The sequence below is a fragment of the Arabidopsis lyrata genome, assembly GCF_000004255.2.
Source record: "Arabidopsis lyrata subsp. lyrata unplaced genomic scaffold ARALYscaffold_2, whole genome shotgun sequence".
NCBI classification, from domain to species: Eukaryota; Viridiplantae; Streptophyta; class Magnoliopsida; order Brassicales; family Brassicaceae; genus Arabidopsis; species Arabidopsis lyrata.
Window position 1 is genome coordinate 18,721,434 of NW_003302554.1, and position 22,901 is coordinate 18,744,334.

General features: G+C 38.3%; 3 protein-coding genes, 1 long non-coding RNA gene and 1 other non-coding gene across 10 annotated transcripts; 1 reads left to right on the forward strand and 4 right to left on the reverse strand.

Moving 5' to 3' along the window:
• Window positions 1-84: 84 nt before the first annotated feature.
• Window positions 85-6,095, forward strand: LOC9325317 (ATP-dependent zinc metalloprotease FTSH 12, chloroplastic). Of its 2 annotated transcripts, XM_021009993.1 has the most exons (20): window positions 85-581; window positions 624-685; window positions 958-1,142; window positions 1,322-1,548; window positions 1,923-2,200; window positions 2,433-2,510; window positions 2,590-2,832; window positions 2,936-3,076; window positions 3,187-3,354; window positions 3,446-3,558; window positions 3,670-3,886; window positions 3,980-4,051; window positions 4,152-4,271; window positions 4,366-4,483; window positions 4,584-4,759; window positions 4,941-5,060; window positions 5,161-5,235; window positions 5,328-5,435; window positions 5,529-5,609; window positions 5,700-6,095. In XM_021009993.1, exons 1-20 carry the CDS (start codon window positions 269-271, stop codon window positions 5,775-5,777), a joined length of 2,973 nt encoding a protein of 990 aa, XP_020865652.1. In that variant the 5' UTR covers window positions 85-268; the 3' UTR covers window positions 5,778-6,095. The 2 variants fall into 2 exon arrangements, with proteins under 2 accessions (XP_020865652.1, XP_020865651.1); XM_021009992.1 differs by having other exon boundaries at window positions 85-685.
• Window positions 6,096-6,137: 42 nt separating this feature from the next.
• LOC9323855 lies at window positions 6,138-11,807 on the reverse strand. Of its 3 annotated transcripts, none has more exons than XM_021009990.1 (9): window positions 11,648-11,804; window positions 8,279-11,216; window positions 8,134-8,205; window positions 7,694-7,846; window positions 7,417-7,580; window positions 7,173-7,320; window positions 6,958-7,080; window positions 6,656-6,743; window positions 6,138-6,535 (listed from the first exon to the last, which is right to left on the reverse strand). In XM_021009990.1, exons 2-9 carry the CDS (start codon window positions 11,084-11,086, stop codon window positions 6,336-6,338), a joined length of 3,756 nt encoding a protein of 1,251 aa, XP_020865649.1. In that variant the 5' UTR covers window positions 11,087-11,216; window positions 11,648-11,804; the 3' UTR covers window positions 6,138-6,335. The 3 variants fall into 3 exon arrangements, with proteins under 3 accessions (XP_020865649.1, XP_020865648.1, XP_020865650.1); XM_021009989.1 differs by having other exon boundaries at window positions 8,279-11,219; XM_021009991.1 differs by lacking the exons at window positions 6,138-6,535; window positions 6,656-6,743; window positions 6,958-7,080; window positions 7,173-7,320 and having other exon boundaries at window positions 7,514-7,603; window positions 8,279-11,219; window positions 11,648-11,807.
• A 2,067-nt stretch (window positions 11,808-13,874) lies between these two features.
• Window positions 13,875-15,392, reverse strand: LOC110230675. Of its 2 annotated transcripts, none has more exons than XR_002333813.1 (4): window positions 15,086-15,392; window positions 14,486-14,609; window positions 14,307-14,384; window positions 13,875-14,096 (listed from the first exon to the last, which is right to left on the reverse strand). It is a non-coding gene; the product is annotated as an uncharacterized LOC110230675 (long non-coding RNA). The 2 variants fall into 2 exon arrangements; XR_002333812.1 differs by having other exon boundaries at window positions 13,875-14,228.
• A 2,814-nt stretch (window positions 15,393-18,206) lies between these two features.
• On the reverse strand, window positions 18,207-18,278 carry TRNAK-UUU. Its single transcript has one exon. It is a non-coding gene; the product is annotated as a tRNA-Lys (tRNA).
• Window positions 18,279-19,141: 863 nt separating this feature from the next.
• LOC9323857 (protein SOMBRERO) lies at window positions 19,142-22,186 on the reverse strand. 2 transcript variants are annotated; one of them, XM_002889209.2, is made up of 4 exons: window positions 21,796-22,186; window positions 21,022-21,261; window positions 20,027-20,298; window positions 19,142-19,937 (listed from the first exon to the last, which is right to left on the reverse strand). In XM_002889209.2, exons 2-4 carry the CDS (start codon window positions 21,209-21,211, stop codon window positions 19,281-19,283), a joined length of 1,119 nt encoding a protein of 372 aa, XP_002889255.1. In that variant the 5' UTR covers window positions 21,212-21,261; window positions 21,796-22,186; the 3' UTR covers window positions 19,142-19,280. The 2 variants fall into 2 exon arrangements, with proteins under 2 accessions (XP_002889255.1, XP_020889832.1); XM_021034173.1 differs by lacking the exon at window positions 21,796-22,186 and adding an exon at window positions 21,521-21,768.
• Window positions 22,187-22,901: the final 715 nt, after the last annotated feature.

Genomic DNA, 22,901 nt, shown 5'->3' on the forward strand with positions numbered 1-22,901 from the left:
TCGGATAGTGGGCCGATGGACGTTAATGGGTTTGGAGGCTCGAGCCTTTAAGCGTCTATCTTTTTCCTTCGAATAATTAGGACAGTGGGACACTCAACGACGGATCAGTGTAGATAAACCTTCTTGCCGGAGAGAAGCGTAAGTCTTGCCGGTGAGACGAGTAAGCTGAATGATTTGTTCTCACCATTTCCCTTCAGTGATTTCCGCAGAGAGAGCTCTTTAATCGGGAAAAATCCTCAAATGCGTCTGGTTTTGTTCTCTTTTTTACATGGAGATTGCAATTTCGTATAAGCCGAATCCGCTTATCTCTTCGTCGACCCAATTGTTGAAAAGACATGAAAGTTCTGGTCTTGTTCGGTTTCCCTCCAAGTATGGACTGGGAGCTACCCGGAAAAAACAGCTCTTTCGAGTCTATGCGTCTGAAAGTAGTAGTGGGTCTTCATCTAATAACGATGGAGGCTTTTCGTGGGTGAGATTGGCGCAGTCTATTCGCGTTGGTGCGGAGCGGATTGGGGAGAAGATTGGAGAGTCTGTGAAGAAGGGAATTGGGTTTGACTCGGAAGAAGCAAGTGCGAGAGTGGATGAGTATGTGGGTCGAGTTAAGGATAGTGTGCACGAGTTGAATCGCTTTAAGACTGAAACAGTGCCTTCGTTTATTGATTGGAACAAGTGGGAGCATTGGAAGGTAAGCTGATTCAGCTATATACCGTAATTATCAATTTTCTGATTCTCAAGTATTGTTAGACAGTGCTTCTGCTTGTGTTTTGAAACATTGAGGAACAAGCGTATGGTATTTCTTTATTTTGTTGCTGAATTAATGCAAGCAAAAGTTTTGGAGGAGACTACAACTACGCTTCATCTAGCAACATATACTAAAACTTGAGAAACTGAATTTTATTGCTAGTCTGTGGGGTGTATTTAGGTAGTTTCTTAATGAGGGAAGACGTTTTGTATCAGGACATTAGGAATTGGGACGGTAAACGAGTTGCTGCCTTATTCATATATGCTTTTGCGCTGTTATTCTCTTGTCAAAGAGTTTATGTTGCCATCCAAGCTCCTCGAGTGGAACAAGAGAGAAGAGAGTTAACAGAGTCTTTTATGGAGGCTTTGATCCCCGAGCCATCTCCTGGCAATATAGAAAAGTAAGTGCTTCCTAATCCTCACTTTCCAATTGTAATTTTCTCTACTGGGACATGGTAACCTTCTTTAACAAGTATATATACTCAGCTAATGAGGCATCTAAAGCGTCAAGAGTGGGAAGACCATAGCTACTTTTTTTATTTGATTTTGTAGAATGTCCTGACTTAGTCTAGTGTTTCAGGTTTAAGAGAAATATGTGGAGGAAAACAACACCTAAAGGCTTGAAACTAAAAAGGTTCATTGAAGCGCCTGATGGAACGCTTGTCCACGATAGTTCTTATGTTGGAGAAAATGCGTGGGATGAGGATCTAGAGACCACGGAGGGATCTCTCAAGAAAATAATTGATAGAAATGCTAGGATTCAGACAGAGGCAAAAAAGAAACTAAGCCAAGATCTTGGTGTCTCTGGTCAGTATACATTCATTAGGATGGAAACATCTGATTTGCATTAAATATTGAGTTGTGTGGTTGCAAATTCTTACAATATGCGCACAGCTTTTTTATTAATATTATCATCACTTTTCTTGAATATATGATAAAAAATAATAATTTATCTGCTGCCTTGCTGTAATGTAGAAGAGAACTGGATACCTGTCTAAGTAGTGGCATGCTGAAGATACAACAATAACTCGTTAATTGTGCGAAACCTTTGTTTTTGACGACCTAATCTATCTAACTAATCAAGTTTCTTGCAGAGCAGCATTTCTAGATCCCTCATAGACTATCATTGGTAACCGTTGCTTTTGACCATCTAATCCGTCTATTGTATTCTTCTATGATAGGTGAAATTGGAGACAGTGTAGGTACTTGGCGGGAAAGGCTTGCAACCTGGAAGGAAATGTTAGAACGAGAAAAAATATCAGAACAGTTAAACTCCTCAACGGCAAAGTATGTTGTTGAATTTGATATGAAAGAGGTAGAGAAAAGTCTTCGCAAAGATGTTATTGAAAGGACATCTGAAACTGAGGGAACTAGAGCTCTCTGGATATCAAAGAGATGGTGGCGATATCGCCCTAAGCTTCCCTATACCTACTTCCTTCAGAAGCTTGATTCTTCTGAGGTACAGCTCTAACCTCTACTCTTTTCCGGCTTTGGGATTGTGGGCCGCATATGTTACTATATCCAGTTGAATATTTTAAATGATAACAAATGACGGTGTATTCATTATGAGTTAAAATATGATGAATAATTTCTTTTTCCAAAGCAATTGATTTGAAAGCTGGACGTGATAGAATGATAGATCTTGTTTTAGCTTATGTTGGCACGATAATCTCTGTGTGTGTCTCTAACAGGTTGCAGCTGTTGTCTTCACGGAAGACCTAAAGAGATTGTATGTGACCATGAAAGAAGGCTTCCCTTTAGAATATATTGTAAGTAAAAAATTTATAGTTGCAAATATTAGAAAATGAATGATGTACATTCACCATTTCATATCCTTTTTCTTTCTAGGTTGACATTCCCTTAGATCCTTACTTGTTTGAGACTATTTGCAATGCCGGAGTTGAGGTGGATCTTCTTCAAAAGAGGCAGATCCACTACTTCATGAAAGTGTTCATTGCACTTCTGCCGGGGATACTAATTTTATGGTTTATAAGAGAATCTGCCATGCTTCTCCTCATCACATCAAAGCGCTTTCTCTACAAGAAGTATAATCAGCTGTTTGATATGGCTTATGCAGAAAATTTTATATTGGTACTCATCATTACTGTATAACAGTAACCTTTTTACTTCTTTGTTGAGTGACCTTCTTCCAACATGTTCATTCTTCTATTGATGAGTTTTAATTATCATACAGCCGGTTGGAGATGTCAGTGAGACAAAATCAATGTATAAGGAAGTGGTACTAGGTGGTGATGTTTGGGATCTTCTTGATGAGCTAATGATCTACATGGGAAACCCAATGCAATACTATGAAAAAGATGTGGCTTTTGTCAGGGTAAATTACATCTTGACCCAAACTAACATGTATATATTGGTTTGTTCCATTGGTTTGTTCCATTTAACTGACTAAGCTCAAACTCTCCTCTGTTTTCATTTTTGAGTCAGGGTGTGCTTCTTTCTGGACCTCCTGGAACTGGAAAAACACTTTTTGCGCGAACACTTGCAAAGGAAAGTGGGCTACCATTTGTGTTTGCATCTGGTGCGGAGTTCACAGACAGTGAAAAAAGTGGTGCTGCAAAGATCAATGAGATGTTTTCAATCGCGAGACGAAATGTAAGGCTCTTAGTTATGAGTTTAAAAGCCATACGGTATAGTTGTCTTCTACTCACATTATTGTGGATCTAATATTATATACTATCTGCAGGCACCTGCTTTTGTGTTTGTGGATGAAATAGATGCTATTGCTGGTAGACATGCTAGAAAAGATCCGCGAAGAAGAGCAACTTTTGAAGCTTTAATTGCGCAGCTCGACGGGGAGTAAGAATCTGCACTTGTTTAGAAATCTTAGTGAGATATATGTTTCCTTTTGTACATGTTTTCATTGGGTTTGTATCAAGGTTTTCATTCTTAAAATTGTACCACCTGCAGGAAGGAAAAGACAGGTATCGATAGGTTTTCTTTGAGACAAGCTGTGATATTTATCTGTGCTACCAATAGGCCTGATGAACTCGACCTTGAGTTTGTCCGTTCTGGACGTATTGACCGTCGCCTGTATATTGGTTTGCCTGATGCAAAACAAAGGGTGCAAATATTTGGTGTTCACAGTGCCGGGAAGAACCTTGCAGAAGATATAGACTTCGGAAAGGCAAGTAGTTTTCCTGCTTTTTTTCAATCTCAATTTTATGCTTGAGATAGGTGTTTGCTCATTCATTACAGCTATTTCCCTTTCTACACCCAGCTTGTTTTTCGTACGGTTGGCTTTTCCGGGGCAGATATCCGGAATCTTGTTAACGAAGCAGCTATAATGTCGGTATGTCATATTCTTATGTGGATCTCAATTTCCCAATTTAATTATACAATACTTAGAGGAGCGTTGTTGAATTGTTAAGGATCCTACTTCAATTTTACAGGTAAGGAAGGGACGTTCTTACATATATCAACAAGACATTGTTGATGTTTTAGATAAACAATTGCTCGAGGGTATGGGTGTGCTTCTTACAGAGGAAGAGCAACAAAAATGTGAACAAAGTGTTCGTACTGACATCCTTTGTACTATTGATCTCAAATCATACTATGCTCCAGAGCTAAAAAAAGCCCTTACTGTTGAACCTTATGTAATATTAGGTATCTTACGAAAAGAAGAGACTCCTGGCTGTTCATGAGGCTGGTCATATAGTGTTGGCTCATTTGTTTCCTCGATTTGACTGGCATGCATTTTCGCAGCTCCTTCCTGGTGGAAAGGTCTGTTTCAATTAATTATTTTCCAGTTATAATGATAGTGGTGTTTGAACACTCAACACAGTGTAAGAATGAATTGAATAAACTTTTTTCTTGAATTTAACAAACTGCTGTATCGGTTTTCTATCCACGTGAAGACATGGTCGACCAAGGTTATACCACGTTTGGTTATATGAAAATGCAAATGGTGGTAGCTCATGGTGGACGCTGTGCTGAACGTGTGGTTTTTGGCGACGATGTCACTGATGGAGGAAAAGATGACCTGGAGAAGATAACAAAAGTAAGTACTCTCCCTTTCTCGTCTAACTAATTAGTGTGTCTTGCTTTTCAGCTTCTGATTAAACCTTCAACTCGGTAGCAAAAATAACATCTATGTAACTGATGCGAGATTAGGTCTGTTTTGAGTAATATTAATCTTTAGTCTTCCATTCTAAATTTGAACTGACATTATATGTTTTCAGATTGCCAGGGAGATGGTGATTAGCCCCCAAAATGCGAGATTAGGTCTCACTCAACTTGTAAAAAAGATTGGAATGGTGGATTTACCAGATAACCCAGACGGTGAGCTGATAAAATACCGGGTAATCCATTAATCAGAGACTGATAGTTTCCCATTTTTGCTGATCTCTCATATTCTCGGTAGTTTCTCACGTTCTTTTCAACTTTGTGATGATATATCAGTGGGACCATCCTCATGTACTGCCAGCAGATATGTCGGTTGAAGTATCCGAGCTATTCACCCGTGAGTTGACAAGGGTAATCTATCTTTGACTCAGCATGCATAATCTGATTTAAACTCTCCCATGTGGAGCTTGAACATATATATGGAATTTGAATGTTGGTGACAGTATATTGAGGAGACTGAAGAACTTGCAATGAATGCTCTGAGAGCAAACAGACACATTCTGGACTTGATCACCAGAGAGTTATTGGAAAAGTCAAGGATTACTGGATTGGTACACTTTCTGAAACTTCAATGACAATTCATTATGATCTTTTATGTGCTTTAGATTCTCTCAGTCTGAAGAAAATTTCCTTTCATTTTGTAGGAAGTGGAAGAGAAAATGAAGGATCTTTCTCTGTTAATGTTTGAGGACTTTGTGAAGCCATTCCAGATAAACCCTGATGATGTAGTCTATATATCATCTTCTTGTTGATTCTCAATCCTCAGCTCTAGATCCCATTTTAAGTGTGTGACACTAGTTGTTCTTTCTTTTCAGGAGGAACTTTTACCTCACAAGGATCGAGTGAGCTATCAGCCAGTTGATTTACGTGCTGCGCCACTCCACAGAAGCTAGAAGCTTTACTCTTCTCCTGTCACCACAGGATTGTTCCCAACTTCTTCAATAATGAAGACCACAAGGTTTGATCAATCTAAAAAAATCATCTTAAAAGAGTTTTTGCCCCCATCATCGGTTTAGGTATATAACATCCGCAGTTATGTTCCTGGGGGCATCCTATCCCAGCCGGATTTTGTACTGTGTCTGTCTGTATTTGATGATATAGTTATATTACTGGTGTAAGTTTCCGGCTTAGATTCTGTATATCTGCAGTTAAACATTTTCAGAGAGAAACTATATGATAGATAAGCTCTCATAAGAAAACCTTTCCTGTTATTTGCCTGGGAATGATTTCTTCAGCTTTGCAAACACAGTGTATTCAACAAAATAATTTCCACCAACTGGAATAAACTTTTCAACTTTTTTTTGTTTGTTTTTGTTAAAGAAAAAAATGGAAAGGAGAAAAGGATCAAGAAATATCTCTCTACAAACCCCGACCGAAAAGTATAAAGAATTGGACTTTTTGTAATCGACCTATGTTCTCTTTTCACTGCACATAATAAAAAGAAAGGTTTTTCATTTGGAAGCCCTGTGAGCTGGTGGCTTGGATTGAGTCGAAGTTGCTGCTGATGACATTACTCGTAAGCGACCAGCTATCTCTGTGAAAGATGGTCTTGCCATTGGGTTTGGTGCCCAACATTCCTCCATTAGTGTTCTCCATTCATCGTCACAGAAGCCCGGTATGGTTGGTCTCAGTGTGTTGTTCACTATCCCACCTGCACTTTCACAATGAAGTCATCATCATCATCTCTTAGATTTCATACCGAAAGCATTTTGAACAAGAATGAAAGAATGAACAGGCAGAAACCCGATAGACCGTGAGTTACTTCACGAACCTATTATTGCCCCATAGTGCATATTCGCATATGGTTCCTCTCCGGTTAGAATCTCCCACAAAACGATACCGAAAGAGAAAACATCAACCTGCAGGCAAAGAACAAGAATATGACAGGTCTTATAGTTTGCTTGTATTCTCAGTCAGTATATAATGACATAAGATTCTCATCTCAAGAAACTAAACACACTATTCATCTCAGCTTTTCATAAACAGGAAGATAGGTGCCTCTTGCAGAGGATCATTCTAGCAGTTAAAGTAGATATTGATATTCATTGAGCATCTTATCACATTAATGTTTACCTTTTCAGAAACTTTGCTGCTGCTCCCGTTTAGAAGCTCTGGTGCCATCCATGGTAAGGTTCCACGTACACCACCAGATACCAACGTATTTCTCTTGATTTTTGACAAACCAAAGTCACCAACCTGAGGTAGAATAGCATGTGGATTAATGTTATTTATTCAAACATCATATTAAACTAAATTCATCGACGGGAAGGTCTAGCAAATCGTGTTACCTTGCAGATTGGGCGAGAAGGATCTTTCAAGTTCACAAGTAAATTGTCACATTTCAAATCGAAGTGAACAGTGTTTTTGGAGTGTAAATATTCCATTCCAAATGCAGCATCCATGGCAATGATTAGTCTCTTACGACGATCAAGATGCCTGATAATACAAAGAAAGAAAATAGATAAGATTTTATAAGTTAACGAATGGAACCAATTAAAGTGATATCAGAGAACCTAACAAGCCGAACTTAACCTGTCCTTCCGGACCAGAACATGCCTCAGAGAACCATCAACCATGTACTCTGTTACAGTCGCCAAGGTCCCTCCAGGCCCGTCTTTTACAACACCATAAAATGCTACAACGTTCGGATGATGAAGCTTTGAAAGAATTTCAGCTTCCCCCCAGAATTCACCAGTCTAGATATTCAAGTATACATCAACTAGCGTAGTGTGACAAATTAACATAGGTGCATGAATTTTAGGCATGGCAAAAAAGGAAATGCATAAGACATGATCTGCAAACAACTCACCAATCTCTCTTGCTCTGATGACCGCCCAGCAAAGCAACTCTTCTTTATCCTCTTGATAGCGACGTCTGATCCTCTCCATTTCCCATGATACACCGTTCCAAAAGTACCAGAACCAAGCTCCTTCAACTCCTCAAGATCTTCATTCTTAATGATCTAGTAATATTGTAGAGTATAATACTATTTTAAATATATGTAAACCAACATACAGAAAACTAGCTCAGTAGAAACACTGGGAAGATAGAAGCAGAGAATTTTTTTAACAGAACTAACGCAATGAAAATGAAACAAGACGCACAGACAAAAACTAGTCGGGGGTTAAACATAATGCTGATTCTACCAACATATCTGAAACTGTAAGAACCACGGATATGGCCCCAACAAAGAATTTCACATGCATAGTACGAGTTTTGTCAGATGTATATTTTCAAAGGTTTTCATACCTGCAAGCCACTGTAGTCAAACTCTGAGCCAAGTGGAGGAAGCGCAGCATGCCTTGTTTCTGTCTTTTCATCCTAGATGTTCCATCCTCTTCAGAAACACAGTGGTTTTGGAAAGCACAAAATAAAAACTGCAACTAACTCATACCTTTGGTTCAGAATCCGGCGTCCTAAGATTCTCCACCATAGCACCAAATTCCTCACTCTCAGTAACCTTCATCTGTTCATCCTCTAGAGCAGGGAGAATGGTGCTAGTGCCACACCCATCCGTTTCAGAAAAATCACCCCCATAATCTTGACCTAAACTCAACTGAGGATTAGCAAGGTTTGTTGAAATACCATCTCTACTCAATGGCGAGACATAAGGCAATCTGGAGCTCTCTCCACCATCTTTCTGGTCAGATGGAATGCGAGAATCAGCTTGGTCAAGTGCAACATCTCTTTGGCTAAACTGATCTTCAGCCAGCTGCTGAAAATATGACCAGTTTTTACGATCGTGATTCTGCACATTCATGCTAACAGCAGCTCCTTCATGAGGATGCGGATGAACAGCGGCTCTATCCTCTGAGATTGCCTGTGAGAATATTTCAGAAAGGAAGTCACGAGGAAACCTGTCATTGATATCAATAAGAATATCTCCCTGCAGTGAAGCAGAACCACAAGTAGAAGCTTGCTCTTCAGGGATAACATGACTCATGGCTGCGTTTACATGGCTCAAGTTGGAAACACCAATTTCAGTATCCCCATTGACTAGTCTGTTCTTGTTTGCATCGTCAGAATTTACAATCTTGTGCAGGGGCTCGAATTCCAAAGTTTCATCTGATACCCCTACTTTTTCAAAGATTGTTTCCACATCTTTGTGCTTATGGTGAGTGACATCATCATAAACGGTCTCGAACTCGTCATGTGACTTTCCAACCGCTTCTTTTCCTGAATCTTGCTGTGCAGTGTTTGCTTGTGACTCAGACGTTACGAACTGAGAGCTTAGCGAGTTATCGGACTTCGACAAACGATTTAGCAATTCAAGCTGTTCACGAGGTATTCTCTCTGAGCAATATACCCTTTGGGGAGACTGCTCAGGCTCCGGATAGTTAAGATCAATTAAATTTGACTCAGAGTCGCTATGAACAGGGGCACAGGTACTGCTTGAAGTTGAAAGCTGATCTTCAATACCAGATAGAGGAACCTGCCCAGTAATAACAGCATCACGGTAGGTAGCAGGCATTGCAGGAGTGGTCTGCCGTGGGTCTCTACTAGGGGGAAGTAAATGTGCATCCTGGGTAGGTGCAGTTGTTGCAACTGACACCTCCCGGACCTGATTGTGATTTCTCACCTCAAAATCATCTATGTGGGGACGATTCTGGTGATCATTTCGGGGAGTTTTACAGTTTTCAGGCTCAACATGCTCACGAACTTTCATATCAGGTGATACTTTTTGCTCCTCTGCTAGCACTTGTGAGCTTTTGGGTGTGTTGCCAGGGTACGGATACCCTTCAGCCCAGCCACCTTGCTGATTGACGTGCCCTTGGAGCGGTATGGAACTGGTAGTTTCCCCGATAGCGGAGTAGTTAGAACTATGATCAGGATAGAGAGGGAACCGTTCTCTTTCTCCATGTTGAACCACATGCCCATAATATTGCGGGTATATTCCATAAGAGGTGGCAGAACCCGGTGTGATGGATTGTGGATACTGATAAGAGGAGCTTGGCGTAATAGGTTGGGGATACTGAAGAGAGGAACCTGGGATAATGGACTGGGGATAATGAAGAGCAGAACTTGGCGGAACAGATTGCTGCAACTGATATGCAGCATTCAGAGGAATAGATTGAGAATAATGAAGTGATGAGCTTGGTGGAATAGACTCAGACTGTTGAACAGACGTTTGTTGGAAGCCATCTACCATCAACTGTGATGCGCCAACTCCAACAACATCTCCAGCAATGGTATTGATTCCCTCAGTGTTCCGCACATCAAGGTCAGCTAAGTTGTTTGCTGAAGAGCTGTCCAGCCCAAGAAGGGTTGAGTTCTTTCCTGATCCAATGTCCATGCCATTTACAGCTACAACATATTGAAACTCAGAGTCGCCGTCATTTTTGTTAACCCCCAAAAGAGCATCATCCATATCACTGATGGAGAACAGAAACATCCTAAGCTTCTGAGATCCCCCACGGTTTTCCATCTCATTATATTCTTCCAACATATTCTGGAGATCTTCTTCAGATGATACAGACACCAACGAGTCAAGATCTTCACCAGGAAGCTGATACTTTACAACACGTGTTTGGTAATAGATTTCAAGGATTTTTTGCCTAAGCTCCGGCCAAGATATATCCTTTCTTATGGAAATAATGTGTGTTTCACCTCCAACATATCTAAGCTTTGAATCACCTGGACGTGGAAGTATTTTCCCACCAAAGCTGCAGAGGATCTTCACCTTTGCTGTTACACTGCCTGAGGCTGAAGAAGACGCATATCCATGTAAATTTCCTACACTGCTATCTTTACTTGTTAAAGCTTGTGGTGCTGACTGGACATGACCAAGTTTATTTCCAAACTCGTGAAGCGAAGAGTTCGTCCTCTCAATATCCCTGGTGCCGTTTTCCACAGTGCTGAACCTTGAGACATCTGAAGCACACTCAGATCCTGTGTGACTTATCCCTATCAAACCTCTAAGCTCCATATAACCAGTGGTAGAATTCATGTCGGCAGCTCCATTGGGATTGGAAGACCTCTGAGGAATCACCCGATCACGCATAAACGCAAGAGAGAATTCCTCACCTGTTTGTATAGAGTAGTTATGCACAGGCTTAACATCTGAACCATTAGAATTAGGAGGTCGCATATTAGCACTCGTGCTCCCTGTTTGATCATGCATAAATGGTTGAGGAACAGCCTCGTTTCCATAACCAGGTTCCATGGAGAGCTGAAAAAGCTGTTGATGTCTAGCTTTATCCATCACAACAATACAGTCCTTCAAATTACTCTAATTGAAACACATGTATGACGAATCTGACAAAAACTACTGAGAAAGAAAATCGATTCAGTACTCCTTCAAGATGCTGGCGATGCCGTCGTTACACATTAAGCTGCTGCAATGAAAGAATCAGGATATAAGTTTTAAGTCCCATGGCAAAAACAAAAGATGATAATGCAGCAAAGCAGACATCAAAAGAAAAAAGGGAAAAATTCACAAGCTTCGATTTCTTCACTAGAGGAAATCTCTTATGTGAATGATCAAAAATGAAATTCAAAAACAAGATTCTCCTTAGTTTGCTACATAAAATTCTCAGCGGAAATAGGATTTCGAACTAAACCCAACCATTTTCAACTAATCCAAAAATACCAAATACACTCGATACCAACAGCACAAAAACCCAGAACCCTAAAGCAGCCGATACAACGATTACGTCATTTTAGAATCAAAATCAAAATCTAAAATCTAAGTGCTTCAGGAAATTCTAACGACTTAGATAGAACAGTGAAAAATTATTCCAGAACCTCTAGCGAGTAAGCTTACAAATAATTGATCAACCACTGGAAGATTAGCAGATGTTTGATCAGTACACGGCGAAGGAAGAACAGATTACCAAAAAATAAAACCCTAAAACTTTTATTCCCTCAATTTTCTCTCGTTTTTTCTGGCCTTTCCCTGAGAGCTTACTACAATTTTTGAAAATCTTAAATCACAATAAAAAAAATATAATAAAAACCAATTTGTCGGCTAGCTAAAGAACAAAAAAAAATTGTTCAAAATATTGAAGCGTATAAATATTTAGTCAATTAACAAAAAGAGCAAATCCAAATCAGGTCAAAATGATTGAAATTCGAAAAGTACCCTCAAAAGTTTCAGAAATTACTCTTTTGTTCATATTGTTGACCTTAGCCGAAATGCCTAGATTCGTTATGGTGATTAGGGTCAGTGTTTCAATCACATGTCAGTATGTTACATAGTCTATACATAATGTAACGACATCAACCGTTGATCTTGAGAGAATGGCCTAAAAGGTGAGACTTGGACGGTCAAGATAGATTCTTATATTTACGAACAAAGATTGAGTGGGCATGTGAATAGTATGTGAATAATATGTGATTGATCTCTAGCTTCACTCTTTCTTTCTTTTATTCGTATGATATGTCGTTTGCATTAAATAGCAATATTCCAATTCAGTAATTCACCAGATCTTAATGAATAAGAAAGAACATGTCGAAGATTTCAAAATCATTATCATAAGAGGTTGACTTTTGATACGATTCTATAGCTTCTCCTTTGATTATTTGGTATATTTAGAAAGCACGAAATGAAAAATTGTTTGAACATGTGGATAACGATCTGTTAGAGATTTTACGGTTAGCGGAAAGAGAGACACAATTGTGGCACTCAGCTCAAGTGGAGCTTCATATTGAAACTCAGGCTTCAGTGGAATTTACAAATCGGCCTCAAACGAGGGGGGTGTCCCTAGATTCGGATTTTACAGGATACCGTTGTTTTGTGGATGGATCGTGGAAAGACAGCGACAAGTTTTCCGGGATAGGGTGGTTTTGTACACCATCAAACGGTGAGCCATCAACAATGGGAGCTGCCAACCTCCGTAGAAGCCTATCTCCGCCACATGCCAAATTCGAGGCCCTCCTTTGGGCGATGAAGTGTATGATTGGTGCAGATAATCAAGAGGTAGCATTCCTTACAGACTGTTCTGACCTGGTGAAGATGGTGTCTTCCCCAACCGAATGGCTGGCCTTCTTAGTGTATCTGGAGGAATTTCAGAGCGACAAGGAAGAGTTCTCTACCTTCTCTTTATCTTTAATTTCTCGTTGTGCAAATGTAAAAGCGGATAATCTGGCACGAAAAGTTCGTACGGAACCGCTTCATATCACTTATGTAAACAACATTCTACAAGAATGGCTCTTTTGAGCACTATTTAATTACGGATGACAAAAAAAAAAAAAAAGAGGTTGACTTTTGATACTTTTTTGTGACTTTGATACCTTAAAATATAATAACAAGCATACTTTAAACTTTTAATATAGTCTGCTTACCTCTTTCTTTTTTTTTCAAAAGTTGATTTCTCAAGTGGCTAATGTAAAAAAAAAAAACAGTGCTTTGTTTTCTAACTCGCAAACGAATTAATCACGTAACTGATAGTGTTAGGGAGAAAACAAAACAGTTGATTAGAAAATGATTAGCAATTAGTAGAGAATTCTTGGAGTATATGACTTTGATGAGTTTGTTGACTAAAATGAAGATAATGTATCCTAGCAAATCTAATTCTTTTACATGAAGAGATTGTTTATGTAGTTGTAAAAATAGTATATGTTTACCAGTTTATGCAACTACATATACTAACTATAAGAAAAATTATATTCATTCATAATTGAAGGTTGGGTCTACGAACCAAACATCGATTCAATTTAAACCTCCAAAAATGCATCGTCTGGAAGTAAACATAGTTCTTGGCCCAAAAAACAAACATCGTAATCTTTTATTTGTTAATTTTGTGGTCAAGGCTGCAGCTTCAAAAGCCCCAATGCCAATGGGGCGGCAATGATTGGGCCCACAATATGTAAAACGAAGTGTGGTCGGTACTTTTGGATATCGAAAACGTTTACTTAGAAGAAGTCTTTTGTTGAATATACAAATGTTTGTTTTCCCGACCTAAGACCATCTCCAATGGTGAGAGCTCTCCCATGAGCTTTCACCAATTTTTTAATATAAGTTTTGTCAAATTTTTAAATGAGAGCTTGTGTTTTCTTTTAAAAAAATTTCATACTCCAATGGTGATCTCTCTCAAGTAGGTTCTTAAAAAAAAAAAATCAAACATGTAAAAATATATATGGTTCTACCTTCGCAAATGATAAAGCTAGATGATTTTCTGACCAAACTGCAATGCAAACTGATCAACCGCAGCCATAGCTTGACAAGCTGAACCAATTGATCCATCACATCTGCAGGAAGAAATCATAACCATCTTTGCTGCGGACTGAAACTGTAAGAAATATATCTGTCGAAGTCTGCATAACAATAGCTTCTTCACCAGCAGGTTTGGAAGTGTTTAAACACCGAGCAGCAAACCAACTCTCATGAATCGATGTTATTATGTCTGCAGATTCCAAGTCCTATTATCAAACCACAAATACTCTCCAAGCAAAAACAGAAAAAAAAGCAAACAAAGTCTTACATTGATTGGATCCAAGAACAAAGGTCTCAGTAGGAAGATTGCCACGTCTCATGAAATCGATAATTGCTTTAGATCTAGCTGATCATATCAGATAAAATGTTGGTTCTTGATTTCTCAAAGACATGGTTTTGATGCAATTTTTAAAAGGTATTTCAAAGGAGATCTGTTTTTGTTTCTACCTTGGGATGAAGTTATCTTGAAGAAGAACTAATGACTTCAACGTGAAGCTTATCGTTTATGGGAGGCTCATCTACTGGGAAGTGAAAATCTTCATCCCATCTCGGTTCTGTTTTTCTTCACACGCTACAAATTCAAACCAAAATTTGTAAATTTGATGTTTTGATTTTAAATTTAAGAGAATGTCAATCCCTTCTTGTTCAGCTCTGCAAATAACTCAAAATTAAGTAAGCCTCAAGACCTCTATCTAAATCATATATAGAAGCATACATCAATGTCTCGAGATATTACCACAAGCCTTAAAGAGAGATATTAATCAAAGACGGGGAAAACAAAAAGCAACGAGCCTCAGACTAATTAAAGAATTCATATTAGTGGTGAATCAAACAATGTGGACAGTCTTTTTCAATCATCAATGGCTCTTTATCTAAACCAAGTTTACAAAAATTAATAGTGATATATATAAAGCACACACCTTCACTTTGGTAGCATATATATAAGACTCATGATTGTTTCTTAACTCAGCCGTTCTTCTTCTTTACCTTATTTTGTTCATGAAACAATAACAAGTCTTAAGATTCAGAGAAGCAGCAATTCATTACCTTAACGGATGAAATGAATGTCATCCATTTAGGAATTGATTTTCGTTCCGAGTAGAGTCCATAAGCTACTGATACATGCACTTCTACCTTCATCTTTACTCTAAAATCTAAAATTCAAAATCCCTAATCGACCAACAACAAATTCCCAAAATTAAATCATGATAATCTGCAGAAAAGTAGTAGATTCTTACCAATTACAAGATTTCTTGATCGAAGACTCTCATTCGATCCTCAATCGATCTCGAAATTGATTTCTCTCCACAGCCATCTGTTTTGTCTTAAGAGAGAGATGGGGAAAGAAAAGGAAAGCTGGAGATTTTTCACGCCTTTTTTTTTTTTGGCCAAAAATACAAACCAATTATAGAGTGACACGTCATCGTCTCTCTTGCTAATCAAAATTTCTCTCAAGAGAGACAGCTCTCTCGGAAATAAATCATTCTGATTTATTTTTTTCTACTTTTAATCAGAGAAACGATCAAGAGACCCCAATTTGCACACCGTTGAAGATGCCCTAAAAGCCAGCATGATATACCACGATATATTGTACCTGTCTACCTGAACCCGATTGTAATAGATTTTTTGAGAATTATAATAACTATTACAAGTCTTGTGAAGTTCATGGATTGGTATAAGAGTAATAAATAAGTCTATTCAAGCGATAGGGATCGTAAGATAACTCCCATGGTTATATACTTATATATTAAGAAAAATGAATACAAAGTAAACTTGGTCGGCGGGCGCTCAGGGAATATTTTGATCTTGCTTTCTTTGGAAGTGAACTGTTTGGGCCAGCCAAATACGGTATATATAGACTATACAAACGTGTGAAACGTACATCTACACCGTCAAAATATTTATATTCGTTTGTTTTGTCAACGCACACCGTCAAGCAATTTATATACACAAATGTCACAAATCTTTATTTTTTTCTCCTTTTTTACATATCTAATTTACATCATATTTCATTATGACTTGTATATATTTGATGATTCGGAAAAATGATGTCGTGCGTTAGGAGGAATAATGCGTTTAGCCAAGACGTTCTTTTTTCTTTTTTTTTTGCAATGGTCGAGAGGAGGAAATTGGCGCTTTTTTTTTTTATCTCCTTATGAGTCCCACTAAAAACATTGCCACTCTGCTATTTCTGTAGCATTAGCATGGTTTCGAGGTTAACCTCAAAACTCTCTTCTCATTCGATTCGATCTTTAAGTATGTAAATGTGTGTGGGAGATTTTTAATCTGCACACAGAACTGTTCCGATAAAATTCCTCAATCGGTTCTCCGTTTATGGACCCTCTTCATTTCGGCCCACATGAAGAATGGATTTCCAGCTGAATCTTTAGATCTTTACAAGAAATTCCGGAAGAAAGATGTCGAACCTGATAAACTGTTACTCTTATCAGTTGCAAGTGTGTGCTTTGTTGGGAAATCTATCAATAACCAAGGAGGTTTTGCGAAGATGTGGTTTCCTCATGGACATGTTTCAGATACTTGTTTTTCTAATTTAATTCATTGATATGTTTTCCAAGTTTGAATGTACTGAGAAGGAGAGATTGGTGTTTGATGGGATAGAGTATAAAGATGCCGTTTCTTGGACTTTAATGTTCTCTTGTTATGTTGGCCGTGGGTCAACAACAATTGTCATTGTCTTCATTCTTACCGGCTTGTGTAGAGCTCGGGGATTAGATATCGGGAGAGATAGATCCATGGTTTTGTAATCAAGCATGGGCTGGAGAGAAAATATGTTCGTGACAAGTGCACTTGTGAACATGTACGCTAGTTGTTCATGTCTTAAGCAAGCTTAACTAGTATTCGAAAGCACGTTTGAGCCGGGCACTACATTGTGGAGTGGAACGTTCTGATTGAGATTCATGGGTATATCTTCAGAATCGGCTCTCAGGAGATGTAGCTTGTATGACTGCCCTTTCTCTTATGTATGTGAAATGTGCTGGCCTAGAATGTTCACTGCGAGTCTTTGATCTAAATATCTAATAGAGATGTTAGCTGCAACCTCGATTTATGGACACGGAAGATAGGCTCTATCATTCTTTAACAGAATGCAGGAATCAGGAGCGAAAACCAAATCTGTAACTTTTGCTGTTGTTCTCTCTGGCTGTAGCCACTCACAGCTAGTAGATGAAGCACGCTTGATCTTTGACTTGGCGGAAACAGAGCATTTAGTCAAGCCGATGTAGAGCATTACTTAGCTTGACCATGATAAAAGTGCTAAGCCGAGCTGGACATTTGGAAGAGGCATATCTTTTTACACTTCAAATTTCTTTGGAAACTAATGGCAGCACTTGAGAACCGTTACTTGTTGCTTGTAGAACGGATAATAAGAGCATCTCCAATGGTGAGAAACTATATAATAATTTTATGTTTTTGTAATAAATAAATTATTTGTTTAAATTTTAATTAATTAAAAAAAATTTTATCCAATCAAATAATGCCAAGTGTTAGACACAGTGTCTCACAGTTTCTCAAATGAGACACTGTGTCTCACTCTCTCTCTTACTTTTAATTATTTTTTCTTTTTTTAATCCTTGATACACTTCTTGAGACACTCCATTGGAAGTGCTCTAAGCATATCAAATTGGGAAGAATAGCTGCAAACAAATTGTTTAGCCGCAAAAGGCAGGAAAGTATGTACTGTCCTATTTCTCCGCGGTTGCACCAATATCACACAGCGTCTTGAGACCGGGGGTCGGATGAGAGCGTTGGATCTAAATGGGACATCTATAGTGGAAAGTAGCCGGTTGATGCAGTCAGACGGCGATCCCCTTGATATGCCTCGCTTGGCACAATACATCTTTCAGTCTGTCAAGGAACACATGAGAAACCAGAGGTCTATGAAGCTATGAGGGTCCCAACTCAATTTCAGCCACCTGTTATTCTCATATAATTGCTTCCCCACTATTCCTATAAAATCAGCATCAAGAACCAGGATGGCTTTTATAGCTGTTGTGTTGGGATTATATAACGTTGTAATTGTAACACCGCATCATCTTTCTGTCCGATAACTACGCCACATCTAGCTGATGGTGCTTGGAAGAGATGTCGCTCATCCTCTACGAGAGCGTACAGAGAGCAAAATCAGGGGAAACAAAATAGAACATCGCTACGCCGTCTGTGGGGATCGAACCCACGGCCACGTGGTTAAAAGCCACGCGCTCTACCACTGAGCTAAGACGGCATTGATGGCAGAGTAATAAATTCTTAATTGAATAACAGAGTAAACAATAGTTCAATTTTTAGAAAATAAGAAATATGTACCTGTGGAAAGCTATGACGACACCTTCCTCTGTTCTGTAGAGAGATGCGAGCGAAGAAGAGTAGATAGAGGTGTGTGTCTGTCAGTGTACGTGTTTATGATGCCAAGAGTGACGTGGATTTTCTCGCCGTTATTACACCGGCGTCGTTTTGCTAGTTTTCTTACGTTCCTTTAATTAATTTTCAAGTAAATAAGCCCATTGGGCCCAGATATCCACGGTCCCACGATGACGTAATCCAAAGGTTTATATGTCGTCGTCAATGGTGGCTTCTCTTTTCTTTCTTTTTCAAAATTTAATTAGATGTTCTACCACTCTTTAGCTTCCATGGCGATTAGCTTGCTCTACTTGGCTATAGTCGTCTTCGTTGGACTACGCCGTCTCCTTCAGTTTCTGAGGAAATCGGAGGATTCGCCGTCTCGGTCTCTGTGGAAGTACGACGTCTTCCTTAGTTTCAGAGGAACAGATGTTCGGAAAAGTTTCGTCAGCCATCTCTATGAGGCTCTCAATAACGGAGGAGTCAAAACCTTCCACGACGACAGAGAACTTCAAAAAGGTACTTTCATCTGGGAGGGACTTGAGAAAGAGATTGATCAGTCACGATTCGCCACTGTGAATTTTAAGAAATTTGAGATTGAACATCCTCTTAAACGTTGCAGGGTTAATGCAAAGCTCTGTTCCTTCAACCATATTAACCTTTCTGTTCTAAAGTGCAAAGTTGGTGAAAACAAAATTGAATCTTCAAGCACCTTTGTGATGATGAGGTCCTCGGAGAGACAGAACAGAAGATCATAAATGAAAGACAGAATTATAAATAGAAAAGACAGACAGATTCCTCGAACTGTCAGTTGGTTGCTGTGTCAAGTTCCACAGCTAAAAAAAGAGAATTAAATCGAAAAACATGAGATCAATCAAATCCGATTGATCTACTTTGGGAACTTGAGAAGGTTAGCATCGTTTCCCAAGTAGTGAAACGGAAACCTTTGATTAACCGGAGATGACGAAGAACCACCATTGTTGTTACCCAAATGATCATGAGTAACAGCCTGGTCGTTATTATCGTTGTTACTCAAGTCACCAAAACATTTTGCTTGATGGTTCTGCACTTGTTGCTGATTCATGTTGGTTGTAGTGAGAAGCTTGTCCAGAAACGACCAGTCTCCACCATAGTTGTTGTTAGAAGTCAGCCTCAGTAGATTCTGTGAGCATTCAATGTCTGTTGTGTTGATTGATGACACAAACGGTTGGGCTGATGCTGCTGCCGCAGCCGCTGCTGCAGCTGAGTCAGGGCTAAAGAGCTGAGGTAGATGCATTGAGCCATGGTTCAGAGTGTTTGCAAACTCATGTAATGGCATGTGGATTTGTCGTCCAATGTGATGATGGTGGTGATGATGATCTAGAGGATGTGGGATCAAAGAAGTTTGATTGTTTGAATTGGAGTCAATGTGATGATGGTGATCATGATCATTGTTGGTGCTTATGTATTGGTGATGATGATGATGATGATCTTGCTCTTGTTCTTGATGAAATCCTCTGAAATGATTCTTCTTCTTGAACACTCTGCATACAACCCACCCATCTTCCTGCAAATTACACAATAATGATAAATCCACTTTAAGCATTATGATCTCTAAATGGAATTCGAGAATTAATCACTGATGATATATTGGACCTGAATTTCGTTTTCGTTATCATCCAAGCGATATTCGTGCATGATCCATTCCGTTTTTTGGCCATGAGGAGCACGACCAGTGTAGAAGACAAGAGTCTTACGAAGTCCAATCTTCTTGGAGCTGTTTAGATGTATGGATTTGTCTCTACCAGTAGCTTTCCAGAACCCGGCTGCAGTCGCCCGGTTCGTTCTAGTCCCAGTCGGATATTTCTTGTCCTTGTGGCTAAAAAAATACCACTCGTTTTGAGGACCCGACCCGATTCTGCATTTCTCTACATATACACAACAACAAAATTTGTAATAAATATAATGGAAAAAAACAATTGTTGTTAATAATAGTCTTAAATCAAAATCTATTCAGTCATTTCAAATATATATATATATATATATATATATATATATTTATGGCTTACGGCGATGGGTTGTTATATGTCTGCAATGTGACATTGGCTTATTTTGAGGGTAGTACAAAATAATATTACAAAATAACATTCGTAGTCATATACTACAAGACATTACACTCTGGTCTTCTGTTACTAATCTAAAAGACATAAGTGAATAGACAACTTTGTCTCTTTCTTGGTGTATATACGCACACACGTATAAAGGTTTCATGATTCCATAAAAACTGGAAAATAATTTATCAGGATATATGAGAAGAACTCTTCAAACTTAAAAAGACACAAGTAGATGCATGTTTCCCTGGAGACACAGACAACTCCCTAGACAATATTACCACAATCTATGTATACATTTGTCCTTTGACATCTAACTTATAATCTTGTGCAAGGCCAACAACATACTTCCCCATATTTTATCTGTCTTACCTCTCTCGCTCTATATAGAATTAATTTGAAATATATATGATCTTGATTGTGATAGTCTATATAGTACTGATCAAGAAATGATTAATAGTCATACATTAAATGTGTGGATTAGGTGGTGATAATTATAGTTAAAGAAGAAGTTAACTATAGAAGGGTTATAAATTTTACCTTTAAGTTCCCAAGGTTCCAGCTTGTTGAGATCAACTTCTCTAATTACATCTAAATCAATTGGTTCATAAGAAACCTTCTTCTTGAGGTAATAGTAAAGAAGCTCCTCCTCCGTTGGATGAAACCGGAATCCCGGAGGCACAGAAAGCTGTCCTCCTCCGGCCACTGTGGATGACGACCCTATCTCCATTATCCGTACTCTTCTTTAAGCAAACTTTGATGCTTTTTTCGACCTTTGCCCTAATGAAATATTAATTAACCCCAAAGAAAGAAACACAAATTATATTGAAGGTTTTAAGTTTTAACAAATTGAGAAATGAATGGGCTTGAACATGCAAGTATCCAATAAATCTCAAGGTATTAATTGGGGTCTGAGTTATATTTAGATCTAAAAATCAAAACCCTAGGTTCAACATGCATGCATAGTCATGAAGTACAAAGGCTCCAACTTATTTTCCTTTTAAAAACAAAAGATGGATCTTTTCTAACATATACCCACATAAGTACTAAGACTTGAATGCCCAAGAGAAACATGAAGGTGCTGATGAACGATCTTTGTCTGCTTCTTAAACAAGAGAGGTTTGATGATAGAGACTTAGTCATGCTCTTAACTAGTAATCAAAGAGAAGAAATTAAAATAGAGAGATGTTTGAAGCGAAAAGTACACGTGATATATGAGGGTGTGTGAGTGAGTGCGTGTGTGTATATATATGTAGATGCAGATTGGTGATGACGACAATGAAAGATATAAGATGGATGAGGGAAGAAACGAACCTTGGAGGCCGGAAAGTATTGCTTCTGTTAGAGGCAAGAGGTAGAAGACAATGAAAGAGAGAGCGCAATGAAGTAAGCAAAATGAATTTCTACAAAACTGAAGATATCTTAGCTTCAAGGGCACGATGTTTAGGGTTTGTATCTCTCTCTCTTTCTTCTTCTTTGAGATAGAAAGAAAGTGAGGAAAGAGAAAGATAGAGAAGCTTGGCTTCTATGGATCAGTGCCACTATTATTTTGTATTAAATTTAATAAACCAAAGCTGGTCACAGAAATATATGAGAATTACTTTAATATGTATAGGCAGTTTCCATTAAATAATTTTTCTTGTCACATATTCATATTGGTATACATCAGCTAAAGACGATCATCATTCCTATCTAGACTATATATATATGTAATCTCTCTTAGATGGTATCTGCAAATAATTTTGAAGATTCACCATGTCCAATGTTGTGCCTAGCTAAGGCGGCTTCGGAGGTCTAAAGCGAATGAAGAAGAAATGTACATGATGTTGTGCTAATAACAATCTTTTTATTCGACACTATATATGTTCGTTTTTTTTTTCTAATCAATACATATCAAGTTCTTTGATTTACATATTTATACTAATCATCGAGTATAAATACCTACATATACATCTAAAGAATTGTGTATACTACGTATTAGATAGCTACAATATTATTATTTTGTCTGTGACGTGAGTATGATTATGAGGATTAACTATACTATTAAGTAATCACTATGGATTACAGCTGTTATTTAGTAAGGCTGACTAATTTGCTTTGAAAACAAGTAGGAATCGATTAATGAGAATGAACTTCGAATACTATATAATACATGGTAAGTATAATATAATACAAGATCTGGTTTATGTATCCCAAGGACAAAACAAAACAGGAATTGAAGCTTCTATGCCCTCAAAATTGCAGTCAAATGTTGGGAAGAATACTTATGTATCGTACCTTGAATTATGCTCCCACTTACTATTTTATTGCATCAATTTCAGTGCAGTTTCGCTGAAATAAGATTTTACTTTATAACCCAAGTGTTAACGCTATTTATTTTATACAAATAACCTTAATTAAAGTTCCATATTTGTTCCCTA